The sequence below is a fragment of the Nipponia nippon genome, unplaced genomic scaffold (genome assembly GCF_047370975.1).
Source record: "Nipponia nippon isolate SJK-2023a ecotype South Korea unplaced genomic scaffold, ASM4737097v1 scaffold_1, whole genome shotgun sequence".
NCBI lineage: Eukaryota > Metazoa > Chordata > Aves > Pelecaniformes > Threskiornithidae > Nipponia > Nipponia nippon.
Genome location: NW_028262290.1, coordinates 7,767,257 through 7,784,158, shown reverse-complemented (window position 1 = coordinate 7,784,158; position 16,902 = coordinate 7,767,257). Strand labels below are relative to the sequence as shown.

At 41.2% G+C, this 16,902-nt stretch overlaps 1 protein-coding gene across 5 annotated transcripts in view; it reads left to right on the top strand.

The window, feature by feature from the left end:
• KHDRBS3 (KH RNA binding domain containing, signal transduction associated 3) overlaps positions 1-16,902 on the top strand; it is a 113,837-nt gene that overhangs the window by 13,935 nt on the left and 83,000 nt on the right. For 4 of the 5 annotated variants that reach the window (XR_015701369.1, XM_087744192.1, XM_087744081.1 and 1 more), the window contains exon 1: positions 2,382-2,893. The exons of the other annotated variant lie outside the window; for it this stretch is intronic. Coding sequence is in view for 3 of the 4 variants with exons in the window: in XM_087744192.1 (XP_087600318.1) it covers positions 2,806-2,893 (88 nt within the window). In the remaining variant the exon portion in view is untranslated. Of the gene's footprint in view, positions 1-2,381; positions 2,894-16,902 lie in introns of those variants that run through there. 5 annotated transcript variants of the gene reach the window in all.

The window sequence follows — 16,902 nt, the reverse complement described above, 5'->3', positions numbered from 1 at the left end:
AAGCAATCAGTCCTTAAGAAGTTGGTGTTTCCTGCCTTTCCTGGAGAGTAAGAACTACTTTCAGCAGGCTTTTCCCAGCTAACCACATCCTAGGCTGCTTTCTATGGCCTGAGGCTCGTAATTTCCCATCCTTTCTGTCCTCCTTTTGTTTTATTACATCCTAGTGAATTTCGTTGGAGAAAACAGTATACTGCACTTGTTATGTGCAGGTTTGAGTTTGAACAATAGGGTAAAAAGTGGATAATTTTATAATTCCTGTATTATTATAGACCTGGTGAGAAACAAGTCTCCAGAAATCCAGTAAGTCTTTCTCTGTTGTAAGCCAGAGGGAATTGGTATAATTTGAGAAGAAATACTGTGGTTTCTTAAAACATCGAATGTTTATTTAATCAGTTACCAGGGAGAATATGACTCTTTCCAAGAAGGGTGCATTGTGCTTTACACCATTTGTAATAATATAGCTACCTTTGTGTCTGAGGTCTTGTATGCTGTAGAGGGACTTTAAATACGTTTCTGGCTTTACTGGCAAAGATAGGGATTATTTTGCTCCAGGTCATTTAATAAAGATTACACTCCTACATATTGTTCTGTGTCAAAGTTGCATGTGTCTGCCTGTTTCACAACAGATGGCTGCATTTCAGTAGTTTTACATAGAAGATGTATATGGAAGGTTGAAATAAAACATTCATAGTAATCTAACTTCTTCTAGTTGCTTGTATGTTTTAGTTGTATCCATCAAGCTTGATGCCATGCAGAACTTTTAAATCATAACTTTGTGAATGCGTTTCTGTTAGTCCTGGGTCAAGATTTATTTGGAACAGTTGTAGAGAGAATGTAAATCAAGTCTATTTCACACTGTAACATATCAGACATTGTTTTATGAGATATTCCAGTCTGTAAAATACGACAAGAAATAAGATACCTTAATATATGGTCCTTCTCTTTTAAGGGTGAAAGAGCACATGTAATTCTGAGAAGGGAGCCTTAACCTCTGCTTCCAAGCTTTGAGTGAGTGATTTCTCATGCTAGCCTTTTTTTCAGAGCTTTTTTCTCCCCATCTTGCAAGGATATGACTAAGATACATTGCAACCCTTTTTTTTTTGCATGAAATACAAAAGTAAACGTGTGATTATTCGATTCACAGAGGTAATATTTTCAGTCTTTTTTTAACTGTAGCTTAGCACTTAAAGTTTCTTATCAGCTTTTCCAGTAAATGTTGTTTAATAAAAAAACAACAGAGAGAGAGAGGAAAATGATACTCTGGCATTATGATTTTGGCTTCAGTGATTTAGTAATTTTCCTCTGTTTTGCCCTTGTGCTCTGTTACAGAGGAGAATAGTTGGTCTCGCTTCCTTTGGGCTTTTGTCACCAAAGATTCATTGATGAAACACCTAAGGTCTAATGAGGAAGCTATGTAAAGCCTCAAAGCTAAAGATCAAAGTGAATAATGATCTAATATACCAAGTGTATCCACTGAAAAAATAGGAAAATGGGCTTGAGCAAGGGCTCTTCAGCTTCCCTTCTCTTTCTTGTAAAATAGGCTGCTACTGAATCACAACCCGCTTACTTGTAATTCAGCGGAAATAAGATTTTCTGGCTAGTATTTATGAAGTGCTTTGTACAAAATGCTGGATAAATAGCGTACCGCTGTTTGGGGGAGAAAAAGAAGTTAACATCGCGGTTTTACTCCTTCTTTAAAAACAAATCTTGCCTTTCTTCGTTCCCCCTCCCCTTGAGATGTGGAAGGGAAGGTCGGGACGCTGCCCTGGCTCCCCCGAGCCCCTCTCGCACCCCGAGGAGCGGGTCCCCAGGAGCGGAGCGCGGCCGGCAGCAGGCGGGACGCCCCGGGCGGCTCCCTTCGCCCCTCGCCTCGCTACAGCTCTCCCTTCGGGCACTCCCGCCGGGCGCCGATGGGGCGCTCGTACGCCGAGGGGCTCCCGGAGGGGGACGGCACCAGCTTTCCTCTCAGGAGACAGTCCGCCGTGCGTTTTAACGGGAGACCGCGCTCCTCGCCTCCTCGCAGCCCCGCCCCCCGCCCCGCCGCCCGGCCCGCTCCCCGTCAGGAGCCGCTGTGGGAGCGTTACCTCAGCGCCGCACCCGCGCCCGGGCGGGGGAGGACAAGAGCAGCCACCAATCCGAAGCTGCGGCCCGCCCTTGACTGACAAGCCACGCCGCCCAATAGGAGCCGTCACCTGAGTAGGCGGGGCGACAGTGAAGGGGGCTGTACTATCACCGCCCGTTGGGAGGAGTCGGGGAGCCGGGCAGCGGCCCGGGGCGGGGCTCGGCGGGAAGAGGGCGGGGATTACGGACGGTTGGGGGCGTGGCCTCGGGAGGGGTATTTAAAGCTGGAGCGGAGGGGCTCGCCCGCTCAGTCGGTGCAGTGCTGCTGGAGGTGCGGATCTGCGCTCCGCGCCAGCCGCCTCACGGTCTCCCCTTTCTTCTTCGCGCGTGTGTGTGCCGGAGGTTGGGGGGCCCGTCCCGCCTGGGTCAGCGGCTCCCGGGGCGCGTCCCTCCCCCCCTTCCCTCCCCGCAACCCCGTGCGCCTCCGCAGAGGGATTTCTCGGTGCCCCTTGCCCGCTGTGGGGGGGCGTCCCCCCGGCCCGCGCCCCTTCCCTCCCCGCTCCCGGCCGGAGGCTTGCGGCGCTTCCCTCTGGATGCGTCCCCGCAGCCCCGGGCGGGAGGCGGCCAGGGGGAAGCGCTGCCTCCGAGGATTTACCGCCGCCTGGGACTCGGACCCGCGCCGCCGCCGGCCCCTTCTCTGCGGGGGCACTCGGCCCGCTGCAGCTCCAGGCCGCTGCCGCCGCCATGGACGAGAAGTATCTGCCCGAGCTGATGGCGGAGAAGGACTCGCTGGACCCGTCCTTCACCCACGCCCTGCGGCTGGTCAACCAAGGTGAGGGCCGGCGGCGCCGCTTCGTCCCGCCGGGGGGACGAGCGGTGGGGACGAGCCGGAGTTAGTGACGGCCGCCGAGGATGCTCAGTCGGGGGTTTACTCTTCGTCTTGCACCGCTTGGTGCTTGGGTTTTTTGTGTGTGCGTTCAGGCTGCCGGTGTTTACCGGCTCCTGCCTCCCTCCCTCCCCTTGCGAGGCTGCGGGGAGGAGCCGGGGGGCTCTGCCCAGCACGGCGGCCGCTGCCCGGGCAGCGCTTTGCCGGCCGCCCCGGCGGGCAGCGAGGCTTCGCGGGCTGCTCCTCTGGCAGGCAGAGCATCTCCCCCGAACCACAGCAAACGCTGCGCTGCCTTCCCGAATTCCTTCTTTCATAGGTGTGGGGTTTTTTTTTTGCAATAGCGAAGGCACGGTCGCTTGCTGCTTGAGTTATAAATTATTCCAAGTTGAATTGTGGTGTAGGACAGTTTGGGTCTTCGGTGCTCTGCTTGGGCTTCAAGTCGACTAAAATCCCCGAAGGTTTTTCTGTTTTTCCCTGCTGATGTGTTTCTGAACAGTAACTAGCTTATTGTTTATATATGTGTGAGCCCTTCTAAAAAGGAGCCTACAACCTATGTCCTTTTCTAGGAACTTTTGGCTCTGTAACTAAAATATTAAGGAACCAAGAATATGTTTTGGTGAATCTCTTAAAAACGCAAAGTGTGTTTTCTTTTGCAATTATATAACTCCAGATAATAAGTGATTCCTACCCCTTCTGCATCTGACATGTCAGATAATCCTTTAAAGTCCTAGCTCTTTGTTTGAATGTTACTATACTGAATAGAAAAGTAATGCTATGTAGTTTGCAGTATGATTTAATGTAAATTTGGAAATATTGCATAAGTGACAGGTGATCTCCAAGTACAGCTCTGGAGAGAAAAACACTTGATACAGTGCTTGGGATGGTCAAGTAAAATAAGTTAGGAACTGATTTTCTAATATAACTTAATGACAGCCAAAATGATTTTGGCTCCAATTGAAGTGATTACAAAGCTGTGCTAGTGTACTTTACTTCCTATAACAGGAAGAGGTCTAAATCAATGTGGCTTCTTTTAATGCATTGTTGTAGTTTTTGATGTGTAATAGACTGCGAATGCCCATCTGTAAATCAGAAGGAGAATCAACTATTGTCTGAAATATTCTGGAGTTAGGAGTAGCTGTCACAGTTTCAGCTGTGGAATGCATATGCCATGTGATTTGTAGCTGCATGTCCTTGGATGGTTGGTATTTTGCATATTTTTCCCAACTTTGTCAAAATACCACTGTTGATAGTGGGAGAAGGAGAATTATGTTAACAAATATATACTTGTATTATTTGCTGTAAATAAAAAAACTGGCTAAAATTTAGTATGATGGCTGAGAATTTAAGGCTGCAAATTAGTGAAGTTCCTCTCCAGCTAGTGAGGGAAGAATCTTTTTTGCATATGTAAATTATTTGAGGAAGTTACAGAAGTATGTGATTTACTATTTTACAAACAGCGTTTATGGAGGTAGATATGACTGTATGGCGGTTATAAAAATTGTGACTTTTTGGGACTATGATAGTTTTTTGATGTTCTCAGTGAGATGAGAAATTAGAGGACAAACTTCTGCCTGCTTTTATGATGTAATGCTTGGTATCTGCATGCTTGCTTTCGGCTCCAAAAATAAGTGATATTGTCAGTGAAAAAATGAATGTAGATGGACATGGATCCAATGTCTTTATTCTAGTATGTCTCTAGATTTTTTGCTTACTTTGAAAGTGAAGTCTTACATGAAATCTGAAGTATTTCATGTGTTAGAGATCCTTAAAAAGGATTAAGGAGTGTGACTGTCAACTGGTTAACTGTAGTTTAAAATGCAAATTTCTATAATATCCATGTAATATAGATATTTTAGGCAGTTGTAGACTCACCAAAGAACCAAATAAGGTGAAGTGATTGTATAATACAAGTAGGAAATGTAAGAGGAGATGTTTTACAAACCCATCCTGTCATGACACTAACTTTATCAGTGGCTGGGTTTTTTTTGACAATTTTAACAATTCTGTGCAGTTAAATGAAGGCAAATATTAGTGAAAATGTATATGTAATAGTGCTGGCTTGTACTTCATCAGGTCCACTCAATTCTTTCTATGATAGTTCAGTGAGCAGGCAAATGAAATGGCTTGTCTAATTTTGTTTAGCTTTTCAGTTTAGAATGAAGCATGTTTCTCAGTTTGGCTTCTTCCAGGTATGTGTGAGAATGTCTTAGCAAAGGTTTAAGTGCTTAAAATAACCAGCTTAATTATATAATAGCATTTTGATGCCTTAATAGTATTACATTTACTATCTGTATTTACTTAAACTGAAATCCTGTAGATCAGCCAACTTTCTTCAGAAACTCAAGATTGATTTGTAAGAATTGTATGGTTGAATTAGTAAATCCTTCCAAGATGCTGAAGGAAGAGACAAAAGAGCCAAATCACTAACAAATTTCTAACCATGTTGAAAACTGATTTCTAGGGAAAAGTCTTGTGTCTAGACTTCCAAAATCTGTTAATTGTAGTTCTCGAATGGAAGTGGACACATTTGCATATTATGCTTATAATTACAAATTATAATTTGGGTACACACAAATTACATAATTTTAAATGATGCAGGAAAAAAGTGGAGCTCGACATGCTTTGAGTTCCAGGGTAGCCTTTCAGTTGCAAAAGAACAGTGTGGTGATAACTAGGATGCTGCAAGAATACTTTCCTGGGCAGTATTATTAATCTGTATTTCAGAATTAAGAGGTGACAGCATCTCCTCTTGCCCTAACAAAACCTTGTTTTAAGCATTTTGAAAGCATTAAAATCAAAGATCAGTATTGTTCGTTGTTCCTACATGGTACATGGAAGTGTTGATTTTTTTTTCTTGTTGAAAACTCTGCTCAACTATTTGACGACTTGTCTCTTTGGGACACAAATATAAGTCCTATTGTTAAATTTTGCTTTAAGAAGTCATTGAAACATTCATCTGCTGCTTAAATTTTAGAACAGTAGGAATCTTTTGCAGGAGACTAGACTATATCCTTTGCTCTAATTAAGATGATTTACTTGTACACTTGAACATTAAGCCTTCCTAAGAAGGGGATATTTTTACCTGTAAGCCATTAACTGTGTTATAGATTGGAAGTTAGACTTATTTTGCATATGTAGTAAGGTGACCATGTTAATAGGATTAATTTGCAGCTTGTAACAGACAATGGGAACTGGAACATGATGTCCAATTATTATATTATTATAAGTTCTGTAATTGAAGAAGCTTGGGAAAGATGAGGTTCTGTGAAGAAGCAAGAGTTTAGTATGTGTGTATTTTTCCTATTTACAACTTGCAGGTCCTCATCGTTATGCAAAATCTGAAAAATATTTTTGTATGTGAAAGTGATACTTGTTCTGAAATTAGGTTACTTCTTTGTGTTTATCATTGCAAGGCACTGAGTAGCTTTACTTTTAACCTTTTTTGAGACCTTTGTTTTAAAGGCTGACTTTGTTTGCATTTATGGTTTATGTAAATGTTGATAAATGTGCAAGTGTGATGATTGTCATAACTTAGTTCACGAGTGATGCTGTAAAAATATTGAAAATCTGTAAGAAGAGGTACTTCATCTTCATTGTTGTCTTTTGCATCTATGTGTAGTATTGATTTATGACAAGCACTTTGTGAACGTTAGGTAAAGTATGTGAAACTGCAGATGGAAGAAGATAACTGTAAAAAAACCATGTTGATACTAGACATGTTTTGTAACAGTGGAGACATTAAAATGGATGCCTGGCACTTCTTTGATTTGTGTAATGTTAAATGTGTAGGTGGAGAGGACCCTGTAATCAAACTTAGGGCAGCTGAAATCCTTATGAGTACCAGTGCCATTGCTGAAAGACAGCTTTTAGTTCTGTAGGCTGTACCTGTGGAATTTTTCCTTACAAGCTCATTTTAGCTACTGTGAAATTTGAGGTAATGTCATAAATTGATGAGGCTTCCTTTAAATTGTCAACAAGATGATGTACAGGAATAACAAGCCTTCCTATCAGTAGATGTCTGTATGTGTTAGCTGTATATTGAATGACTTTACTGAGCCACGTGTCTAGTAGTGATCAGTAGCGGCTTGCTGATTTTTGTGTCAAATTTTGAGGAGGAGTTCAATAATCAAATAGACCAGTAGTTCCCTAAATACCAGGGAGAATGGAGTGTGAGGAAAAGCGTACTGACTTTCTGCATTGTGGAGGATAATAACCGTCTGAATTTTTTTTAGCAGGTAAGGGACAGCTTTGTAAAAATGTTTGAAGTAGGAACTTCTCAATTAAGGTTCCATAGATGTTAGTGATTTTTGAATAAATCTGTCTTGGTATGTAAGGGCTTCTGGGTGCTTAGCAAGGATTTTCTGTAATTTTTCACAAATAGAATTCTAATTTTTCATAATTGTAATATGTACCCAATTATATGTAGTGAAGTGACATACATATGTTGTGATAGAAATAATCAGTTTGCTACTGAATCATCCACTTTCCTCTGAGGACAGGTGTTTCATGGCATGGAACAGACGTGCATGATGCTGCTCGTTCCCAGTCCCTAATGCTGTTACATGTTCTCTGTTGCTGTATAACCTCAAACTCTCCTTCACTTCTTATCGTAGTCTCAATCATATGAGCAACACTTATTTCAAGTGTCCTGCGCTTGGAGGCTGGCAAAATACTTTACGAAGGTCATAGGTGTTTTGTAAAGCAAATATAGCTGAAGAAATCTGTGTTTTAAGATTACTTGGAGCATCCTATTAATTTGAATAAAATAGTTCTGTAATTTGCCCTTCAGACAAAGATTTTTTCAGACAGCAAGTCACTAAGTTGTCTTTCTTTAGAGGTTAACTAGGAAGAAGAAATTCTTCTGTTGTCTTTAGTAATCAGACTTCAAAACAACAGTCTATGAAAGTGTGCAGGGGGAATTGGTTATTTGGCAGTCTCCATGTGATGAGAAATTTAGTGACAGCAAGAGGAACAGATGTGGTGTGATGGTAGCACCATAAAGACAGGGAAGGCTGACTTCGGTTCTAGTTGTTTTCTTAAAACAGTGTGTAAAGTAATAAGATTGGGAGTGAAGAACAGGTATTTCAGAGGTTGCCCCTTGTCTCAGCTTTCCTTGCTCAGTAACACATCAGAACTTTGTTTTTGTAATGGTTGGCTCTTTGCTTTTACTGCAGTGAAACTGTATTGGCCAAATCATAGGACTTAACAGTTAGATTCAAATCTTGGTCTCTTAAAAGGCTGGGAAGTGATTTATCAGGTATTCCAGTCCTGCTAACAGGGCTGCTGTGAAATGCAGCTGAAGATAATCATACATACTTCACCCTAGGCTCAGCTGCTCTGAAGCATGACTCTAGCCTGCAGCCACTCACCGATGATCACATTTAGTCTAAAGCTGACTTCTAATTCACTTGCACACTTACTTTGGCAGTCAATGAGAGAGCTCGAATTTAAAGGTTTCAAATTTAAACTGACATGGTTTGTCACTTTCAATCCTTTTTGACACCAGCCATGCAAATTAAAACTAACCTTCTGAGTACTTATTTACTGGAGAAATCAGAAAGAAGGTCACACCACTGAATGGCTGCTCTTCTGGCCCATGGCTTGTTTGACTTAACTTGCATGTACTTAAGGTCTATGTATGTGACCTTTCTGCCCTCTGAGTTCCCCCCCCCGACTTCAAGTGTAGTTAAGAAACAAAATAATTTAGGATGCGCTTTGATTTGAAAGAATTGGATATCAGAGTTGAGTAGCCTCTGTAAAGTATTCAGTGTGGTACTGCATGACTTTTTAATTAGTATTTAGCAGTTTCAGTAAAAAGCATGCTTAAATGGATTAACTGGTAACTGACACACCTAATATTTTATGGTGAATTAACTGACTGTTCTTAGCTGAGCTCTGCAGGAATCTTGCAGGCTTGATGTTTACATTATTAATACTGTTTTTCAAATAGGAAATTTTAAGACAGGGCACTTACACTGGGCAAGTGGAGTATCTTGATAAAGTGGGGTTATATACCCCTGAGACCTGGGACGGCTCCCAGCTGTGCAATGGGAGCTGCATGGTAGGGGTGGTAGTAGTTCTGAGAATTACTTTAGAGCCTTATATTGCTAGCTAAGTGTGACTTCCAGGTACAACACTAGCTAGAAAATTAATATCTTTATGGCCTTAAGCTAAGGCCATGAGGGCATATGGGCTAGGGAATTTGATTTTCTTGTGACGTTCTAGGTACAGAAGTCCATGCGTCTTAATCTTTGATATCATGGAAAAAACACAATGCTTTGCAAGATTGAGAAGGTCCGTAGGCCTCCTGCTCAATCCTGTCTGATTGGTTTGCGAAGGTGATCATTAACCTGTAGTTTGAGTGCCTTACTACCTTCATGGTGGTAAATAAAGGTGTGAAGAGGCCCTTTAATCTGGTGATGAAAGGTCTGGCCAAAAAAGTGCAAATGAAAAAATTAAGCACAGTGCTTCAGCAATGGATGATGAACTCTTAAATCAAATACAAGAATTGGTAGATTTTGCATCTCTTGACATCTTTGATTCAAAATGAGATGCATTTCTGGACTTCTGATCTCTACTAAATTGTTATGCTCTTTACTGAACTGTTAATGACTTGGGATATACAGTGGATGTGGGCTGGCTATTTATGACAAAGAGCAAATTAAAGAGTAGCAACTGGAAGGGTGGAATGAAGAAACATTTTTAAGCTGAGAAAGCTGTATTTTTGGGTGTCTCAACAGCTGAGCAGTGCATGTGTTATTCTCTGTTTATCCTATCTCAAAATATTCCTTTGAACTCAACTTTGTCATATTTATCACTTATTGTTCTTTTGTGTTGTCTTTTTTATCCTTTTACCTTACTGTCAAGGTAAAATTAATAAGAAACTGGAAAGTTAAATGGATTTCCTTCCTTCCTATTCTCCATTTCCAGTTGCTGTTTTGCTGGCTGCCTTCCATTTCTTATTTTGATGTGTTTATCAGGCTTTTGGCTTCAGCTAGCAGCTCAACAGGAATAAAGTTGCAAGGCAGCAAACAAATGTCAGTTTAATTCTTGTAGTTGGTAAATCTTTCACTTTTTTGGCCTATATAGGTGTTCTTTTATAAGTCTTTATTTTGTAGGAAGAATTTCTTGACAAAATAATTGGAAACCTAAAAGATTAAAAATTATTTCGGTAAACCTATTGTTCTTGCACTTAATCCAAAAGAAAATTTGCTATAACAACTGCTGCTGTGTTGATCTTGGTATAATGTAGTGACAGTGAAAATCTGAAGTTGCAAATCCTTTCAGGATTTACTGATTTTTCTTCAATTTTATTAATCCATTTGGGTTGTACAAAAGGAATAGTTAGTAGGGGAAGATACCTTTTCGTGAACGAGACAAAGAATCTAGGAAGAAGTCAGAATTGCTGCTGCTGCTCTGACACAGAATACTGGTACATTTACTGAATGCTCAGAGTAGATGCATCTGTAGTCTCTTACTGCCTCTGATTATCCACTAACAGTATTCTGGAAAGCAGATGTGTTTGAAAGCAAAAGGTTTTAGATATTTTCAGCCAGTTTTTTCCTGCTGCTTTGGGATAATAATGATGTTTTTAAAAGATGTAGAAATGGAAGGACTGCTTTTAATGCAGTCATTTTTCCTTTCATGTGTCTCCTTTTCTGTTAACTGATAAGGGACAAAAGTTTTTTACTGGCTTCTTTTGAACTGTGTCCTAATTAACTAGAGGTTGCCAAATAGAGGTGGTGGGGAAGCACCAGTCCTGATGCATCTCTGGTCATCAGCCCAGTTTCTGCTGCCTGAGCTCCTTAACCCTCAAATACTGAGGATCTGATCTTTTTCATGTTGTCTTTCTCCTGCTACCAAGCATAAATGATGTGCTCCCTTGTACTCAGATTTGAGTGATGCAGCTCTATGGGGTAAACCAGTGAAGTAAAAAAAAAATCACCCTTTTCTCTTCTGCCCACCTCCAAGATAATGTTAAAGGATGGATTTTGCTTTTGTAAAAGTGAAAAGCACTAAGGTCCATCATGTCTTTTTCATGGCTTTTTGTTATGCATAACTACACTCTCTACCCCTCCCTGAGTTTGAAGGGAAACAGATTTTTCTATTCTAGACTTGCTTTCACACAGGTCGAGTACAGTGTTCTTGGTCCATTTGTACAGTCATGGAAATTCAGAAACCTGGAGTGGTTTGTCAGTTTACAAATTATCTGGCTGTTTCATGACTACTTCCAGCTTGCCTTTTTTATGATCAAGAAGCCCTAATTTCAAGGAAGGAGGAGCTGTGTGTCACAACTGAATTTGTTTGCCTTCCTTACAGGGATTCCCTGAAACTTTTATAGTAGGTGGAGTTTCTCAAAGTGAAACAAGTTTCTTACTAATGATTTGACTCAGTTCTTCCATTTAAATCCTGGCTGTGTGTGGAGGAGCTAATCTGCTTACCTTTCTGCTTCACAGCAGGTAGGTTGCAGTGATACCTTTAGCTCTAGTTAACTCTTGCTGCTTTTCTAGGTGGATCCTAATGATATCCTAGGCTGAGTAGACAGACTGCAGGGTGAAATGTGGCACCTTAGTCCTAGATCTTAAGACTGGAAAGGACTACTGTGGTCCGATTTGTCTTGTGTAGCACAAATTGGTCTTAAAGATTCTTTTCACTTATCGTACACCCTTGACCTTTTTATTACACCATGCATCCATGGTCTGGAAAAATGATTAGGTTTTTATTGGCCTACTGTATGAAAGCATACAAGAAAAGATTTATCATGTCTTTAAAGCTTACTGTATCGGTTCTTCAGACATGTTTTCTGCAGACATTTGAAGTCTTCACAGAAGCCTGTTAATATAATTTGAAACAAATGTTGGGAATGATAGAAGTGTAGCCATATAAAATGCTTGCGAGGGAATTAATGACCTTTTAAGATTTTTTTTACAGCTTTATTTTTTTCTGTGAATTTGAGGCTCTTGGGCAATTATTAAGTAGTAATATGAGCGCACTTTGGAAAGAGCAGAAGTGTTCCACAATGGGTTTTCTTGTAGGATACCTATACAGCATCTTCAATATAGTGATGCTGAAATTTTGAAGATGTAACTTCAGGTTTTCGGATGCCGTTTCTGTCAGGAAGCTCCACTCTATTAGCAGTAGGTCACTAAGTATTAGATAAATCATCATGCAGTTTTTAATTGTGCGTGGAGCTTTTCTTGAAGGGCTTCGTTTTGGCATTATTTAACGTACAGCGCAGGCTGCGTTTTCAGCGTGACGGCGCGGCCGCGTCACTGCAGCGCTGGCGCCGCGTCAGCAGGGGGAGCCGGCGCCCAGCCCAGCCGGCCCTGCCGCGGCTGCCGGGGCCGGCGGTCAGCGCCCCCCCGGGGAGCCGGGAGCTGCTTTCCCACGAGCGCTGGGTGCCGTCGGCGTTCGCTTGTCACGATAACTCCTGCAGGCAGACGTGTGCTGTCTGCTGCTTAAAGCACAGCTCCCTCCTGAAAGCTGGTGTTCGCTTAACTGAGGCTTCAGTGCTTAGAGAATCATTTTGTCAGTATTACTTCCGTGTTGCTTCACTATGTGAATATAAAAAGTTGATGCTCAAGGTATAAAGGCTTTAATTGGTAACTGGCCTGTTTGAATTTAGCATTGGTTGCGTCTTTCTGCTTGGCCACCTAACAGGTATTTGTCTTTACTGCTCATCCCTCAATCACAGGTATAGACTGAATGCTGTGGCTGTAAAAGAACTACCTTATCTTCAGGCACAGGGTTTCCAAATACAATTGAGATAAGGATGGGACCTGAAATAGCTTTGGCCTGTGCTGTTCTCTTGATGTGTGCTTTAACTAGTAAGACTGCTGTCAGTCAGTCCACTTTGATAAGTGTTGAATGAAGTTTTAAAAGAAATACTTTGCTAGACTTTTAAACTCTAAACTCCCAGAATATCCCATTATTATCAGCTGATTAAATGGAGAGTGCAGGGGAACTACCATAATGTTATTTATAAATCATTTGTTCATAGATGCACTTACAGAACTTACAAATCTCCTGAAATAATAGTCCTTGTTTGGAACAGTAAGTAATAGTTCACATAGTTCAATATAAGGTTAATTAAGAACGCTGATGTGCTTCATTATCACATAAGTGGCAAGTCACTGTCTGTGAGATCAGCTCTACGAAGAACCCTAGACAATTTATCCTTTTTAAATTAGTGCCCCTGATAGAAGAAAATGAATGTGATTTGCTTTCTTAACCAGTAGATCATAGTTTCTTTAGATTTCAATGGTATGCTGAGCATTCGGCTAACATAACGTACCTTCTGCTTCCGAGTAGCTTGTAGGTCCTCAAGGCACTGATCCCTGATTTTTGTCAATGTGCTCAAAGCAATGACCAAAGCTTTCAATGGCTGGCTGTTACGGCTTGCATGAAGATGATGCTGAGAAGTTAGCTGCTCTAGGCACTACCTAAAGTACTAAGCTTGCTGGATAGCTGCCTGCTTGGTCTTTCTGCTGGGGAAAACAGTGAAATAGATAGGAAAAACCGAAACAGAAGTACTTTTCTTTCCCACTTGGATGAAGTAGGATGTAAAACTGTATAGGTTTCATCCTGTACAGTCCTTTCAGAATCCTTTGCTTAACTTGATATAATTGTATTGGAGTAATACCTGGCTAGAGCTCAAACCTTGTTGTAGTGAGTAAATTTTTAGGGTAACTACTCATTATTCATAAGTCTGCAAATGGTGTTAATCATGTATGTATATCTTGTCAGCATTTGTGTGAGGTATTTTTGGACACTCATTTGGAAGGTTTTGGTGCTGTTATCAAAGTAGAGATTTGAAGCTTTTCTGCAGAGTAATCTGAAAAGAGCTGAGTGCAGAGAATACAGAAAGCAAACGTAGTCCCTTTATTCAGATTTGGCACCTCAAAACATGGCTGTGCATGCTTGTCAGTAATGGATGTCAAGCTGTGTTGTACTAAAACAAATGTTAGAGCATTATTTTCCCTTCATTTTATTGATGACTAATTAGCTATTTGAGCTGCATCAATTATAGTCAATCAGTTTTGGGTAATAACCCTTTTTCACCTTACAGTATTTCATTCTCAGGACAGCTATCCTGACATGGGAGAAATTTTTACATGTAACTAATTGAAATACTAAATCCTAACAGAATAGTGAATGCAATTTCAAGCTAGGCCATGAAATGAAGAAATAAGAGCAGATGGCCCCTTCAGAAAAATAGATTAAAGAGAATAGATGCTCCTGGACAGCTACATAGTTAATCCCTTGCTTCTTGTCGAGAGGTACTGCCAATAGATAGTTACTATGCAAGGGTAAAATAAAAGCTGTATGGATTTAATGAAAAAAAATGCTGTCCTCATTTCTGGCTCTTTTTGATAATTCAGTGTTATGTTCATGGTTTTGATACAGCTATAGTAAATTGGAATAGTAACCTGTTAAATTAGTTGTGTGTTGCTTCAGAAAGGGATATTAAAACAGAGCAATCCTGGGAATGTAGTTCCATTTATATTCAGCAAAGATTCATTGTAGTATTTCTGGTATGTTCTTGCTGTGTGAAACACTGATGGTTGTGTCTTTAAACCCTCATGTCAAATTTGGTAGAGGTATTTGTGCCTATATTTCTCCTGATGGCTGAGTGAGAGTTTAACTTCTCCCTTGTTAAATGTTCTTCCCAGATTTATTATTAGTGGATAGTCAGATCTTTTTCAGTTGAGTTAAGCACCTTTATTTCTCAGGTTTATGTGAAGTAGCACATTCCAGCATTTTAGGTAGTTATTCTGTTTGTAACTAGGTAAGTTATTGCTGCACTTGCTCTAAAATCAATGAATCAAGAAGGGGAAGTAAGATTGAAACTTAATATACACATGAACCATTCTTTAGGAAGGCTTATTCATGGGACCATAAGTACCCATGATGACTGTTTTGGTCTTTTGTTCTTCTCAAATGCACTTTTATCCTTTGTCTCTCTAGTAGCAAAGAGTGACAGAACAATGTGCCATATCAAGTGATTATTGCTGTCTCAGTTGTCCTTCATCCTTTGGGCACCCAGACCCTGAATTTCTTAGGCACCTGCATTTTTTAAAATGCATCCCCTTCGTCCTCTGCCACATCTAGAAGGTAACTTGGTGTTATAATTTTGGAAACTGGAGCATCAAAATTTCCTTTCCCATATAGAAGCAACTTAAACACCACTGAACCAAGCAGTAATGGCACCTCAGGTTCTGGGCTTGTGCACTTTTCTTATTGTTTCTTGGCAGACAGAAGTGATGCAGGAACAGAAACTTGAATATATGGGTTTATGAAGGCAGGTGGGGGACAGGCAGAGCAGGTGTCTGTGGTCAGTAGCAGCTTCTGCATTTTCCCAGTGCTACTCATATCTCAATGTGACCACTTCAGCTTTGGTTTTGGTGTCTCAGCTTGAATGTGGGTGTACTTCCCTGGCTGTGAATTGCTCTGCTGCACTTAAAGATGTCAGCTCTCTTGTGCATGTGACACTTCCTAGTAGTTGATTATTCCATTCAAAAATCTGTAGAAATGTACTGAAATCTGCTATTTAAACTATTAAATATAGGAATTGCTACCACAAGAAAATTCATAATGCACACAATCACTGGGAAAAAGTTGTGTTCAGTGAAAGCTGGGATTTTGAAATTAAAATTGAAGTTTCTAAAATTAATCACATAACTACATGAGATAATGTGGCTTCTGAAACCTCAGTAAAACTGAGGCATCATATTTTCTACGTCCACATAAGCACTTGATTTTAAACTGTCTTCAAAACAAATTTGTAAGACAACTGAATTTGCAATATCTTGGCTGCTGAGTACTGGCAGAGTGTCGTGCATGTATTCTGCTTCTTACAGCTGTAACATAACCATGTCTATTGGAAACAAACTTGACCTTGGGTTTTTAAAAACTTTTTACTGAAGAAAGATGCTTTTTTATAAGCAAATTCACTAACCTGAAATATGACTTATTCAGAAGGAACTGTTTAGTTTTACTGAAGCTAAACATGATGACACTTTCCTTAGATAAAAAATAACAATTCAGAGCTGTTTCCTATGGCAAGTGGAATGATACTACAAATGCTACTAAAACTGTAGTATATTTTCATTTTCTTTACAAGATATGTTTCAGCAAAAGCTTACTGGCATAAGTTGGTATTTATTTCAGAGATTTATGCAGGTATAAATTATGAAGGTCTGTTTCATTTTTTCTTAAACCTGGAAAATTGAGTAATGTTCTATTAGGTGAATGCTAGAAATACTGGTTTAAGAAAGTTTGCAGATGGCACCAAGTTGGGTGGGAGTGTTGATCTGCTGGAGGATAGGAAGGGCCTATAGAGGGATCTGGCCAGGCTGGATCGTTGGGCCAGGGCCAACTGTATGAGGTTCAACAAGGCTCAGTGCCGGGTCCTGCACTTGGGTCACAACAACCCCATGCAACGCTACAGGCTGGGGGAGGAGTGGCTGGAGAGCTGCCTGGCTGAAAAGGACCTGGAGGTGTTGGTTGACAGCCACCTGAACATGAGACATCAGTGTGCTCAGATGGCCAAGAGGGCCAATGGCATCCTGGCTTGTATCAGGAATAGTGTGGCCAGCAGGACCAGGGAGGTGATAGTGCCCCTGTATTTGGCACTGGTGAGGCCGCACCTCGAGTACTGTGTTCAGTTTTGGGCCCCTCACTACGAGAAGGACATCGAGGTGCTGGAGCGTGTCCGGAGAAGGGCAATGAAGCTGGTGAAGGGTCTGGAGCACAAGTCTTATGAGGAGCGGCTGAGGGAGCTGGGGTTGTTTAGCCTGGAGAAGAGGAGGCTGAGGGGAGACCTCATTGCTTTCTACAACTACCTGAAAGGAGGCTTTAGCGAGGTGCGGGTTGGTCTTGTCTCCCAAGTAACAAGCGATAGGATGAGAGGAATTGGCCTCAAGTTTTGCCGGGGGAGGTTTAGGTTGGATATT